At 36.7% G+C, this 15,114-nt stretch overlaps 1 protein-coding gene across 5 annotated transcripts in view; it reads left to right on the forward strand.

The window, feature by feature from the left end:
* The window catches only part of ZMYND11 (zinc finger MYND-type containing 11), a 107,230-nt gene that overhangs the window by 34,604 nt on the left and 57,512 nt on the right, over positions 1-15,114 (forward strand). For 4 of the 5 annotated variants that reach the window (XM_084511382.1, XM_084511381.1, XM_084511383.1 and 1 more), the window contains one exon: positions 10,536-10,670. The exons of the other annotated variant lie outside the window; for it this stretch is intronic. In XM_084511382.1, coding sequence (XP_084367508.1) covers positions 10,555-10,670 — 116 coding nt within the window. In that variant the 5' untranslated portion in view covers positions 10,536-10,554. The remainder of the gene's footprint in view (positions 1-10,535; positions 10,671-15,114) is intronic. 5 annotated transcript variants of the gene reach the window in all.

Genomic DNA, 15,114 nt, shown 5'->3' on the forward strand with positions numbered 1-15,114 from the left:
CTTCAAATCATTTCTTGACTTTTAAGTTTCTTTTTAAAAAGTCTGTGTTTTTGAAAACTTCCTTTTTGTCATTTTTCCACTTGCAATTTATCAACTTCTGCAACAAAGATAAAAAGACAAAGGTCTTTATTGTACTCAGCTGTTTTCCACTTAAGGATTTGTTTACTTATGAATCCTGTTATTTAGTACATCACTTTTATTGAAAACTGTTCTCACATGTCTGTAAACTGTCCTCAAGGCAAGCTTCGTCCTTGTCCAGACATGAACGTTTGGGACTGCTGGGAGGAGTGGGGTGGAAATCGAGGGCAATCTGAAGTACATGCAAACAAAATAAATTACTCATTTTTTGAGGTTATAAAAAAAATCATAATGTCAATGGAAAAAAAATCAAAATGGGTCTTTGAAATGGATAGGGATAAAGGCTTCACAAAGCAGTGATCATAGACTTGGTTTGGGGCAGGATGAGAGGAAAGTTGAATTGAAATGTATATAATTAGTGAGTTTGGGTAATGGGAAGGACAGAACGTATTTGGTTAGTGTACTTCGGAGTATACTTTTAAGCCAGATGTGTATGTTCAACATAGGAAATTCATTTTAAAAACATAGAAGAAAACAAGCGAGTTGGGAACTTGGGGAAAGGCTTCCGGTTGTACAATCTATTATTCTTTCTGTTGATCTTGTTTTGATGAACTGTCCCACAGCTGGGGGGAGCATTGCATGAAACTTTCAGTTCCATTATTTCTGACATTCGCCTTGAATTTCAGAAGCAGGATCTAAAGCCCAGATTTTACAATTTGATCCTCTCCCTACCTTAAAGTTTCTTTTGATTAAAGCTGTAAAAGCCTGTAAGCTTTGGCACTGTTTATCTTTGGCTCATCTTACCTGCATTACAGATCAATGCATTTTAACTCTATAAGTTCTGACCAGATTTCAGCAGGTTTCCAAGTTTTGGGCTTGAATTAGCTTCAGTTTGGAAACTTCAGCTGGTTCAGAATGGTGCTCATTTTCTTTATATAGTATCAACTCAACCTGAGATGACTTTTGACGAGAGAGTCTCCTCTGGGCAAATGTTATTCATGGCCTGACTTCTGGAGCAAAGTGCTCGCACCTGACTAATATGCTGATTTTCAAATAATTCAATATCTGGACAGTTTTAGAAGTTGTGTAGTTGTGCTTTTATTTATGGAGAGGGAGAGGCCAAAGAGAAGAGCTTGGAAAGAAACAAGTTCAGACAGTCTCGGTTTTTGTTAAGGAGCAACAAAAATTGATTCAGCTGCCTTTTGTCAATAAAAATGCAGCCTGCTGGAGGAATAGTTTTTACAAACATCTGAGGTTTAAGTCATGCTGCTAGCAGCAGAATCACAATTTGTACTTTAAAGATACTGTCAGTTACATGTAGTTCAGAGAAAGAGTAGGGAAGAAAAACCAGCAATTTGAAATCTCACGTTACATCTGCAAAAAGTCAACATCCACTCTTTATTTTACCATATATCTTGCATAATCTGAACTGAATTTACATTTTTTCGTGATTTAACTGTTTTCCATACATCCCTAATTCTTTGACCTGGGAAATATGTCTTTTTCTCTTCTTGTTTAGTGTGAAACTGACCTTATGTGGAATTACATTTCCTGGTAATATACCATGAAAAATCACTTATTTATTTATGTCATCATACCTTATTCATTATACTTTACTTACTGAGGGGAAAAATGTGTTGCATCAGTTCAGCTGAAGCTTACAGAATAACCAAGCTCCTTAGCTTTTAGAACAGCAAGAAAGATGATGATCAAAAGATTGCTGTTGGAGGAAGAGCTACTCTTCTCATTTACATTTCTGAGCATTTTCTGAGATGTCTTCCACCTCTCGGTTTTAGCAGGAAAGAGTCGGAGAATCAAAGCAGCATCTATTTTATCAGCCGAAAGAAAATTCCAGCCCTCACTGTCAGCCTTCTTTGGCCATGGTTTTTCCCCTTTTATGACCAAGTGAGCATTAGAGCCTGTCAGGATGCACATAGCTGCATTAATCATCTCTGCTGGCTACAGCCAAGCGAGTGGACAGGAAGTATCTATTTACTAAGGGCTTGTCTACACAGGGAAGTAGCTCCGCTCATTAAGCCTTAACTCCTTCTGTGGATTCTCCTGATGCACCTTGCCACGTTTTAGCTCTAGGCTGCCTTGAAAAATACGGGTTTTGGTAGTGGGTGTAGTAAAACTGCAGAAAGCTTGTATTAGCATGCAGTGTGGGTTCAGACACAGGATCCTGCCTGCCCCCATGTGTCACGTAATCTTTTGTAACTGACCCTCTTCATGCTTGTAGTCTGTGGCAAATGGAAGGTAGGATGTGTTAGTTCAAGCCTCTTACATCAAGCCAAGGTAATTTGCTTGTGTGTCCATGCTTCCCTGCATTCACAGAAGAAGCCTCATTGATAGTGATTTGGGTGCTACTATTACTTCGATTATTCCCCAAGTAAATAATTTTGAAGAGTACTCATTGTTTTTTCATCCATGATAGTGGGCAAGAATCGTGTGGGATGATAATCCACACCTTGCATGAACCATCTATTATTTGGTGATGCTGAAGTTAGTTGGGTTGAACTGCCTTTTGCATAGAAGATTTCTCTGAACAAAGTCTTCTGGAGAACAGCCTCTAAGTGTGCAACATAAAGGCTGTTCATACCAGTGTATCCTCATCCTGGAAATAAGGGGCTTTGTTACTATGGCAGCTAAAGCTTATCTTCATGAGAAAGTTGCATCATTTTAACAAGAGCCATATTTTTAAAAGGAATTTATACTAGCATAAGTTCCTTTGTGGAAACTATTTAGTGTAGCTTAATTTCATTAAGCAAGCCTTAGCTAAACCGCACTAAACTGGTTTTTAATTGAAATTGCATTAATTCAAAAGTTTGCTGAGTACATTAATAGTGTATGCATTTTCAGTGGTGGTATTTTCTCATGCAAACAAAAACTTGCATGGTTCTACTCTTGGTATTCATGTTTAACTGTTAATTTTGTTACTAGCTGTAAAAAGAATAGTCAAAATAATAGCCTGTAATATTAAGCAAAGTACTGTTTATTTCAAAAGACAAATGTGGAACCAGGGCACATGAAAATTGTATTGAGACAAATACTTATCAGAAAATATGTCATAACATATCTTATATAAGATAACGTATGCTTCAGCTTGCCTGGGCACATTACCTGAGTAAAAACATTATGACCATTAAAAAAAAAAAAAAAAGTAAACTGAAGGAAGGTGATAACTACATTGCTAGTAAGTGAAAACTTTTTGCTTTCAGCCCCTTTGACTGCATTGCATTCTTTGGCAGTTGTGTTCTTCTCTTCTACAAACTTACATTGCTAGATAAAGTTTTATTCAGTGAAGTCTGCCAGATGGGAACAAAGGGTCGTTTCCTCCCGGTTTTTAGGACGACATTTGCTATTGTGTGTGAAATTCCAGACTGGGGTTGGCTTGAGGGATAGCAGAATGCAGGATTACATTTTAGCCCTCTACATATATTTGTACTAGGTAGCAAACAAAACGACTTTGACAGCCTTTATTTGGGGTGTATGGCTATTATTCTTTCTCAGCAGCTGTCGTTGCTGCTCTTCACCTCAGGTTTTGTTATACTCTGTTTACGCTGACTTACACTTGCACTTTCTTAGAAATTCTTGTTGTGGGATGGAGGCCTCACCACTTCACAATTTTTGTTGAGTTCTCTCTAGCAGAGTGAATTAAGTAAACAAGAAAGTCCACGTTTGGTTTCAAAAGAAAGAGTTCAACTATTTGAACACTGACAGTTCAGAATGTCTGGGCTTAAAAATTCAAGTATCCTATGCCTTAGCCTCAACTAAAGACACTATGATTTTGAAATAAAATACAATAAAAGTGAACTAAATGCAGTATCAGGGATTAAAATAGAGCTTACACATATGTGTAGTGAAAGTATTCTTGGGGCCTTTAATTCTGTAGTGTCCTTGGCTCTGCTTTCTGCAGTGGCTCACTGCCATCTTGGAATGCCACAAGGTAAAAGCAAAGGCTTTCTTGTGTTCTGCATACTGAAGTTGAAAAAAATTAAATTGCAAAAAGAAAGAAGCAGAACAGTGCAGTTCTGTACTCGTGTAGTCCTGCTTTTTGTCTGTACTGCACTTTATGAAGCTATGCAAAACCTCACTCAAAAAGTTGTATAATGTCAAGGTTACAAACTTAGCAATCAGGAAATGCAAAAGGTAGGGCTGTGCATAAGAGCACAACTATTTCACTTGCACATGAGAGATATCTAGGATAATTATGCTAATAAACATCTTGTGTGTGTGTATAGTACGTGCACTTTAATTTAACAGTGAAATGAAAAGATTTTTGTGAGGAACAACACGCATTGAACATCCCAAAATCTTCCCTAGTCTCATAACTTCCAAAATGGCAGCATTACAGCATAAACTAATCTCTTACTGCAAAAAAGAGCAGTGAAGAATTCAGTGATTTTCATTAATTTACAGTCTAATTTTCCATCTACAGATAGCTTAATTAACAAAGAAATTTCTGCCTATTTCAGCCATAAGCCTTTGTTACATCTTCCACATTCTTTAATGTCATTGAACACCTCCCTAAGTTTTTCATTGTGAGGATGTAAAAGAGCAGTCAGCAGTTAAAAGTTTACTCCAAAACTCTGGAAAGTCAGCAGAAAGGCATTTGTTGATTTTAGTGGATTGGGATTAAGTCCAGTATAAATATCTAATGATAGCAAACACTTGCTTATTCTTAAACATTTGCAAATGAATTCATATGAAAAATACATATTTCTGATGATCTCCAGTCTTGTAAAGAGGGTCTTCTGCTACTAGGTGCCCAGCTAGTCATTAGGCTATCATTGTAATTTTGTACCCTCAGAATGGCAAGTAAATGATAAGCAAAATCTGGCATCACCCTTGCCAAGAACTTTGTTCTCAGCAGCTACTCGCCATGCTTTCGGATTGCTAGGTTTAGAAGACAGACCTGAAGTTAAATCTTCTCTATTTTTCCCAACATACGTGACCTCCACTGCTGCTCAGTCAAAACATTTTCACATTCACATTCCATATGTTAAAATAGGGTGGTTATTACATTTGCTCTCAGTTGTCCTAGGAGAGGAAAGACTGAAGAGTTTATCCTCCCACTAAACTGGTGATGAAAGATGTGTTTTAACAGCAGTTTTAATTGTAAACTATAAACTCACGGAGCTTCAGAGTACAATAAAGATCTGTATAAAATCTACTGACCCCCAACTCTACATCAGCTCCCAAATTTGTGATCTGGACTTTAATAGGAAACTCCTATTTAATACAAGAACAAAGAACTAAACATTTGGAACTACTTGTACCGCTGATGTATATGGTTTTATACTTACTATAAAAAGTTAGCCTGTAAGAAATACTAGAGTACATTGCATTATAAAGTATATATAAATATCTAGTGAAGTCTGTGTCCAAGTTTCCTAACTGCCCAAACTCAGCCAGTCTCACAGCATGAAAGCCACAAATACCTAGAATTGAGCCTGGCTTCTTCCTTCTGTTGAGCCTGAAATCTTTTCACCATGTAGCAAGGATGAAATAATAGCAAGCCCCAGGGATGCGGTGCTGAAAGGCAGAAGCTAGCAGCTGAGCAATGGCAAGGATCAACTCCTTAAATTGTCTTTCCATTGCAATTAACTGCATACCAAATCTCAGCCAAATGGTGGCTAATAGCAGGGATGAAGTTTAACGTGTTTGACTTTGCACTGAAAGGGACGAGCGCCACAGGTAGCCTCGCTTACGGTGAAGTACAAGCAGGAGATTTAACAAGCTACTACTTGTCAGCTCTTAATTAGCAGTTCCCATCAGAGTGGCAGCACCCAACTGCAGCACCGTCTGCTTCAGTGCAAAGTCCAATTCATTAGTTTAAATTTTCAGAGGCATCGTATTTTGCTTGGGTGATGGTATTTAACAGCTAAAGCTAAAGATTTACCTATCTTTCAGTTTCTGTCAGTAGAAACAGTTTCCAGCTAGACATAGTACTTGATGGAATCTGCTAAATTGGACACAAACAGCGGGTCAGGAGATTCCCTGAGCTAAAACGCTAGACATGGTGCAAGGTGATTTTTGTTTATTTTGTTTTGACTTGCAGTGCAGATTTCCATATCTACTACTTTGCTAAGATGTCTGTAGATCATTTGATTTGGCCAAGTGCGTCCCTAACAACTAGTAGCACTGCTGTTTTGGCAGTTAAGTCTGGTTTGCCTCCGCTGTAACTTTGCCACTGCATGGCAAGGCATGCTTTGCTAGGGGCTTTGCTGAGCTTGAGAAGATAACCGATGCTGTGTGTATTCACAAGATAAAGAGCAGTTTGTTGAGCCTGCCTGTTCACCCTTCCTGGTCAGTAAGAAATGTGGGTGACATGTAGCTCTTGCCTAAAGTTGTGTAAAATAAAGTGGTATACTTCTCGAACTAGTACATTCAAGAGTAAATTAAAAGATAGTAAAACCTTACTCAAATTACACCAAGGAACAGTTGGAGAGTTGGAAACTGAGAAAAATGATTTGCTTCGGGCCCTGTTGTGAGTGTGTGATTGAAGCGTGTAAGCTGGCATGTCAGCCGCACAAAACTTCCTTTATAAGGAGAATACTTCTTATATTTTCCAGGTCCCATGGATTTCTGCAAAATCTGAGACACATCCTGCTGATATAAATTCTTAGGGTTTTACCAATCTTTTAGTTTTCAACCTTTTTCCAAAAAGCTGTATCCTACTGTAAGCTTGTTAGCAGGACGTGACAGAAATGGCATGAAACAAATACATTTGTACAGACAGCTGAAAAATCATGATGGCTGGCAAATCACAATTGGAAAATTAATGTTTACCTCAGCTTTTAGTTTTTCTTTCCAAAATATTTAAATGAATGCTATAGCGAAGGAGGGGGATGAGAAACATCTTCAAGCATTTCTCTGTAAATGTGCATTTCTTTTTTGTAGTTTTAAAGAACCTTTGGAGTTCAAACTTCTTGAAAACATCGCATAGATGAATCGGCCTTTTTCAGCACTTAACCTCTAAGCCATAGATTTGTGTACATACTTACATGCACTGGAGTTTATCCTTGTTGTCTCACATATGTGCCCTCACTCATAAGCAAATAATCAGGGGTGATAAATACAGTTTTAAGAATCTATAATGTCTCCAATTAAACTTCAGACTATTATTTGTATGAGGAAGTTGTGCATATTGTAGTACTGTGAGCATTTTCTATTGCTTGGAGGCACTACTATGCAGTATTTTATTAACTATTAACTGTCTGATAAAGGTTATTTTCCAGATTTTGTAATAATATAGAAAACGGCTTAAATATATTTGCAGAAATGCAGGAAGTATACTGTTCTGGTTAGTTTTACCATGTGGGAAGAGTGACAATGCAATGAACAGGAATAAATATACCACAATCTTTTTATCTTTTTCTTTAATGCCAAAAGCTCTTTATATTTCTTTTATACCATGCAATCAAAAGATGAAAATAAGGTTAATAGTCTGGGCTTTTTATAAAACAAACAAACACACACCCTGGTTTGATGTTTTTGTAAGTGTGGTGTATAAGACTCACAGTTCTTACATTCTTGTAAGAACCTCTGACATTCTACAACAATAGCGGAGTGTCAACTCTGTGCTTAACAAAAGTGCCCTTAAAGAGTAAAGCAGAGATACAAAAATGAAAAAATGTATATTATTTGAAGGTAGAATAGCTCCTAAAATTATTGTATCTTGAAAAAAAATAATAAAAACAGGAACACAACAGAACATAGGTGATTACTGTGTTCTGGCAGAAGGACGTGGTGTTTGTGTGCTCCGATAGCATAAAGTGTAATAAGGATGGGTAGGGGGGCGGTGAAGAGATTCATTCCAAAAGTGTACTCCTGATCCCAAATAAATGCTTTCTTGCACCCATCCAACTTATTCTGTAAGGGACACTGGAGGAGCTAGAATAAAAATTGTGGGAAAATATTCTCCTCCCTCAGCAACAGGCAGAGGGAGAGCTCAGTAGGGTCTTTTCAAGGACAGGCCTTCCTCTGCCCCTGTGTGCAGACATTTTAGGTGTAGATCTGCCACTGCACACTCTCAGAAGCCTGAAACTACATCAAATCCTTTGCTCTCCCTCTCTGTCTCCCTAGGACATTGGCTTCTTTTCCTACCCTAGGTACACAAGAAGGAGTTTGCTAGCCCTGAAGGTCAGCCCTTGCTTAGATATGGGGCTGCATGGAGGATGAGTTCCCAGCACTGGACTGGTGGCCCTCAGGCCCAAGAATCGCAGGGGTTTGTTTGAGAGAAAATCTACCTCCTTGCCCTCACATGCTCTCACATGCGTGTATGGCAGACTGCCAGAAAAAAACAAAAAATGTTATTTTTGAAATAATTGGGATAACAGGAACCATTTCATTTGCTACAAAATAAACTGAGAACTGGTCTGTTGTTTCACACTGTTATCAGGGTTGAGGAGGATGAGTGTTTTCCTCCTTGATCCTCACACGGTGCTGCGTACAAGGCTCCGTGTCCAGCCTGTCTGCTGCAGTGTTGGTCACAAAGCAGATACTTAGGAGAGAGCTAGAATACAGAGAATAGTTTCATTTTTAGTCAGTTCTGCATTAAACGAGGAGTTTTATGCTTCCTTTAAGATAGTAGTGCTGTAAAGATTTTCCTTTTTATTGTTAGCCTCAAGCCCTCTTTGTGTATTTTATAGGTCTATTTTCCTTAAGAATTAAATTCTACAATTAATCATATGGTTCTCTTACAAATTAAGAGGGTTTTCCAACTTGCAGTGTCCTCAAGTTCTGTAGTATGAATGCAAAGGAGCTCAAGGGGATGCAGGATCTTTTTCCTACTATTCCCAATAGAGACTTTCTCTGAATCATTCTTAGGTGATGGTATCTACTAGCTGTCATTCTTTGTTGTATTTCTGTCATATTCCTTCTTATCGTTCCCTCAAAAATGTATTCCTAGCCTTTCTCTTCTGGGAGGTCCATCCAGTTGCCCTTGCGTTAAATCCCAGGGGGAAAAGATTTCTAAAGCAGAAGTCTTGGACTGATGAGACTACACTGTCTGTAAGTGCCCTGTGCACTTCAGCTCTTCTCTGGTATCTCCAGGAGCCAGGGGTGCCTCACATACAATTGCAACTGGACATACATATCACTTCACATGATCTTTTTTTGTTTGTTTGTTTTTGAAGTGAAGTACGTAATAGTGCTGTTAAATCATTGATCCTCCCTAATGATACTGTGCTTTATTTCATTATACCTGTAGAGTGTGTGAGTGTTGCTGAGATAGTACCAGATCTTGAAGCTTGACAGTCCTCTTTGACAAGCGCATATAGGTCTCATAGATTGCTAAATTGCATTTCTGCAACCGATGAAATACTCAAACCTGTTTAATTTTTGTGAATTTGAGAGGAGGGACACTTACAATACTTAAATTCCCATCTTTAACATTGCACAGATGGTGTAATGTTTCTGCATTTTTATCTTATTTTGGGTTACTGAAGTTAATATTCTGCTAGTTACAAGTATCCGCATGCATACCACAGAGTTCATTTTGAGGACAGAGCTCTCGAATAAATTATGCATGTTGGTAGCAGTCATAAATCAGTCATTTTTTCATTCAGAAAGTGGTGGCACTGGAAGAAAGTTCTACAGTGATCAAAATGCATCGTTAAGCTTTTAAAAAGAGATTCTATTGCCTGTTGTAGAGCCGTAGGCGATTTATGGCTTATCTGTACTTATTGCCTTGAGCTTTTAGAAAATTTGTAAACAAAGCCAGATGCTCATTATGTTCCCATTCAGGGTTGGTTAGATGGTTAAATGCCATCAGAAGAACTTTGGTCCTGTTGGGTTTTAGAATGTTACAGAAAATGGAATTGTTCCAAACTGTTGTTGCTTTTTTTTTTTTTTTTTTTTTTAATATTTATTATCTATGAAAATATACCTCCTTCATTTTTCTGGATTTTTTTTTATTGTTTTAAGTGATAAAAATCTGAAATTAAAAATTGGAGAACTATACCGTAAACTAAACAGTGGATGCAGCTTTTTGTCTGTGTCAGAGTGCATACTTACCCAGAATTATATAAGTCAAGGGCCACTGGCCCTTTTTAAGGGTTTAGAACAAAGCAGGAGTTTGTGAACACCTCAGACTAGGGTGACTTATGCTTATGCTTTTTACCAAATTTTAGGGAGTAGATATGTGAACTACGTGACTTTTCGTAGCCAATTTGATAAGCTAAATCATTTGCTATTGGTTTGATAATTTACTGATCACCTTTTGTCTTTTGTATAGATTATGTGATATGGAAGGAATTCTGGTAAACTGCTTTTTTGCTTTTTTACTACTCTTTAAGCATAAGAAAACATGATGCTGTATACAAATTGGATTGCTCTTAAGATTTTTTTCCGTGTATTTATTTATGTATGTATTTATTAAGATGATCATGTAATCCATTTCATAATTCATGATTAACTTTTTGATGTATTTTTTTTTTATTTATTGGCTGCAGCTGACCAAGTAAACAGGTCATGGCACGCTTAACGAAGAGACGACAGGCAGATACAAAGGCTATCCAGCATCTTTGGGCAGCTATAGAAATAATCCGGAACCAGAAGCAAATTGCTAACATTGACCGTATTACAAAGTAAGTGATCTATTCAAAAAAAAATCTTAACGAGGGGAAAGTTTGATGATATTAAAAGCCCTAAGAAACAGAGACATTAAATATAATGAGAGACTGTGAAAAAGCTACACAAACTGCTGAGTCACTAATTATAACAGAGTAACTAAAGATCCCAAAGTGAGATTTAATCTATTGAGATGAGATTTTGTTCAGCCTGTATTTGTTTTATATAAGTTTGTAGGAAATACACAATCTTTATAGTACTTGAACTGAATTTATTGCATTAGAGTTACTTGCTAGCTTGGCCAAAAGAGAAGAGGTCTGTCTTAGGACCAATACTGTTAAATATCTTTATCAACAACATAGACAATGGGATCGAGTGCACCCTCAGCAGATTTGCAGGTAACACTAAGCTGAGTGGTGCACTTGATACAACAGAAGTAAGGGATGCTACCCAAAGGGATCTGGACAAGTTAGAAAAGTGGGTCCACTTGAACCTAATGAGGTTCAACAATCTAAGTGCAAGGTGCTGCACCTGGGTCGGGACAATCTCAGACATGAGTTACACACTGGGAGAAGAACTTACTGAGAGCAGTGGAGAACTCCTTTCTGGAAAACAAAGATAAATAGGAAGTCAAACTGCTTGGTTGCACAAGCCATATTTTTTGAGATGGGCATAGGATGCTATTAAAGAAGACATGGGTGTATTATATCTATAGTTAATACTATTGTTAATATTAAAGTATTCTTCATGATGTAGTAGGTGCTATATATACAGAGAAATATTTATTGTTTATTCTGTTGAGCTTGCAATGTTCAAAAAGGTCTAACATATTAAAATAGCTTTTTGAATAACTTGTACTAGCCACTATAATAAAAGCTGAAGGTTTTGTGCCTCTCTGCTTTGTCTGCATTTCCAGGCCAACATGCACATCACATTTGTCCAAGTAATCAGTATGAATAATTTAAAAGAACAAAACTAACCAGTTGGCAGCTCTTCAGTTGCTAGAACCAATGTGAACTGATAGTGAGGGCAGAGACCACCAAAGGGGAGAGATATAAACAGTGCAGGTGACTAATGAAGTGAAAATCAGTATAATATGGTCTGTTGACACAGTTTGGAATCTGTGGGGTGGAAGTGACAGGCAAAACTGGCTTAATAAGTAGAAGTGGAACAGTTTAGGTTGTCCAAACATAGCAAATAATAAGCAGGAAAAAAGAAAAAAGATGATGTACCAGGTGAATTAGTATGTACTTGGCTCTTACAACAAAAATAAATGCACCATTAAACCAAAAAGCACCTTACTAGAGAATTCCAAGCAGGCTTAAGAGGGAGATTGTATTTTAAGAAATTTCATTTTTGAGCTTGCACTTGAGCTTCTGAATGCTGTAAAACGTTATGTGTATTAGCATCATGTCTACAAGGAGATAAGTAGGTAAACTAATGCTATACACTTTCCATTTTAACGTTTCAAATGACTTGCTCCAGGCCATATATTAGCTGAGTTTGGTAGCTGTTTATGTTTTTTTCGATGTAATAAAGAGAGACAGGCACGTCTGGCAGGGGATTCATCCCACTCTTATAAAAGATGCCTATTTTAAGATGGTGCAAGTAACATTTAGCTGAGTGAAGTTAGGGAAGAGAAATCCTATCATTACAAACAAGGTTGAGAAAACAAGTAATTAAAAACTAGAAAAAGGGGTACTGCTCTTAGTAACTGAAGGTTAGGTTGGTGTTTTTTTAAACAGTCTTGATCCAGATTGTATGACTCATCTATAATCAGAAGAAAAATACCTTAAATGACTAAACAGAGATGCAAGCAGCCATAGTACTTTGAGAAAGATGAATATTATAGAAGTTTGGAAGATCATTAAAAAGTTTGGAATGGTTTGTTGTCTCTCTGGTGCAAGGTGTTAACAGTAAAGAGTTATCTAAAATGTGCTAGGACACTGTAAATGCTCAACATGCACATCAGTGACAGAAGGTATCTAGTTTCGATTATACGATATTTTTAAGGAGATAACATTTGACAAGGAAGGAAAAGACAAAGGTCTCTGAGTTGCTTTCCACTTCTAGTTATTAATGGAGAAACACAGATGACTTAGAAAATGAGAATGCAGATTACATAATATTCAAAATAAAGGTCTGAAATTAGTGGGGTATCAGAATATCTCTTCTGATGAGAACTGAAAAACCGATGTATTCTTTCAGGCTTAAGGTTCATTTGGTCAAGTAAAATTGCCATTCCTTCAAAGATAAATCAGTGTCTTTTTTATTTTATTTTGTTTTGGTTTGGTTTTGATTACATATTTAAGGTAAGTGACAGTCATCCTACCGTATCATATAGCGGTTTATAAGTTGAACAGATGATTCATAATTTAATTTTGTTGTTTGCTTGTGGTTTGGGGTTTTTTATTTGTTGCTGGAGACAGGTTGTCCTGTATGTTTTGTGACTTGTTAGTCCAGACACCATTGGAGCATGATATGTTGATGTCTTCTTCATCATATCGTTCGCTACTTTTAGGCATATCTATTAATTATCTTTTCTTCTAACTGGAAACTCTGTATGGTTCTCTCTCTCTTCCTCATTTTCACAGTTTATTTCATTTAATTCTTGCTTCTTCTGGCCTCCTGGTACTGAATAGAAGTATGCCACTGTATGTAGTAGACAGCATTTACTTCTTATGATCAGGAAGGAAATGCTGGTAGTGTAAAAAGAATATTCATACTTTATTGGTAATGAACTGTTTCAACTCAGTATAAAAAAAAAAGATGAATTTATGTAACACATTAAAATAATGTAAAATGTAACCTGTGTACTTTATATAATAACTAAAAAATACCTGGGGTAAAGAAAGACTTCCCTAAGATACTGGTAATGGGAAGTAGGCAAGAAAAATCTATAGAACTAGACACTCGTTTTCTGTAGAGAACATAAGAGTAGGAGGATGGTGTAGGAGGAGCCAAGAGCACTAGAAGGTACTTCTGATATTGTCAGAAAAACCTATAAGGAAAGAGGCCCTTTAATTAAAAGTCAACTAAATCAAGTACGCTTTGCTATTTAAATTGATGAGGGGGAAAAGCAAGAATAGAAAAATGCATGATTAGTAGCTGATTGAAAACTGTCTTACATTGAGGAAAGAGTTTTCACTTGGAAAATTTCAAAATACAAGTTAGAGCCTTTAAGCAATTCATTATTAAGCTTATTGAACTGTTGGTGATTATTTTGGAAAGTTCACTGCATACAGAGCAGTATTTAGAAACAAAAAAGTATCTGTTTTTGAAGGAATTAAAAATATATGTGGAAAAATGGCAAGAATATGACATTAATAAGTGGAGTATTATATAAATACTTAAAGGATTGGTAGGGAAGAGACCGTATTGCACAGACCTGATGTCTCCAAAACAATCACCAAATCATTATATGAAAGGAATTCTACAATTTTAGTCATTTTACGTAGGGGTACATTTTACTTGGGAAGTTACTTTCCATTGGTAGGAGATAAGTGTTCTGCCGTAGCTTGAAAAATAAGTGAAGGACTGAAAATCAATGCTAACAAGCAATAAGTGCAGCAAATGTAAAGGAATTAGTATAAAAATTGCAAACTGCCTTTTGAGAAGAACTTTATTAATATATTTATATTTAATTTCTTCTGTTGGTACAAAGGCTCCAGTGTGTTCAGTGCATTTTTATGTAAGAGTAAAGCTCATCTGAAGGCATGATAACATTCGTACCAATATGCAAAATAAATATTCTGACCCAGCTTATATTGTCATAGTTTATTTCGAGTTGTTCAATTGTAATCATCTAAAAATCTAACTACAAGAAATATCTGGCATTTCTAAACTACCAAATTACTTGCTAACAAAATGATATTTCTAAAAGGTATTTATCAAATGTGATTATTTTTCTGTCTAGGCCTGGTGTTGCAATAATTTAACCTTAATATGACTATTATTTAGATGAGTATTATTGGGATTAGTTATGCTGTAAACACTAGCAGGGAAATGGCTTCCCATATCTTACGAATTCTCTGTCAAGAGCGCAGCTTGACAAATTGTTCATCCTAAAAGTGTGTTAAAAATGATAATTATGCTTTGACTTTCTCAGTTTTTTCCTCATTATCTTCCATCTGTTTTGGATTTGGGGTAACCTCAAAAATTGATTCTATGGAATAAAATGCATTAAAATACACTGGGAAAAAAAAAGCATGCATATTTAAATGAGTAGGATAAATTATTGACAGTTAGTTGCATAGCAGATTGGTAAGTATTTCTGTACAGACACGTTTTTAAAGTTCTCTTTCTTTGGCTACTCTAGGCTTCCAGTTTCTTTTAAAGTATTTTCTTTACTGTGAGGGTGACAGAGCACTGGCAGAGGTTGCCCAGAGAGGTTGTGGAGTCTGCTGTTCTGGAGATATCCAAAACCTGCCTGGATGCCATCCTGTGCAACGTGCTCTGGGT

The sequence above is a fragment of the Aythya ferina genome (genome assembly GCF_964211825.1).
Source record: "Aythya ferina genome assembly, chromosome: 2".
NCBI classification, from domain to species: Eukaryota; Metazoa; Chordata; class Aves; order Anseriformes; family Anatidae; genus Aythya; species Aythya ferina.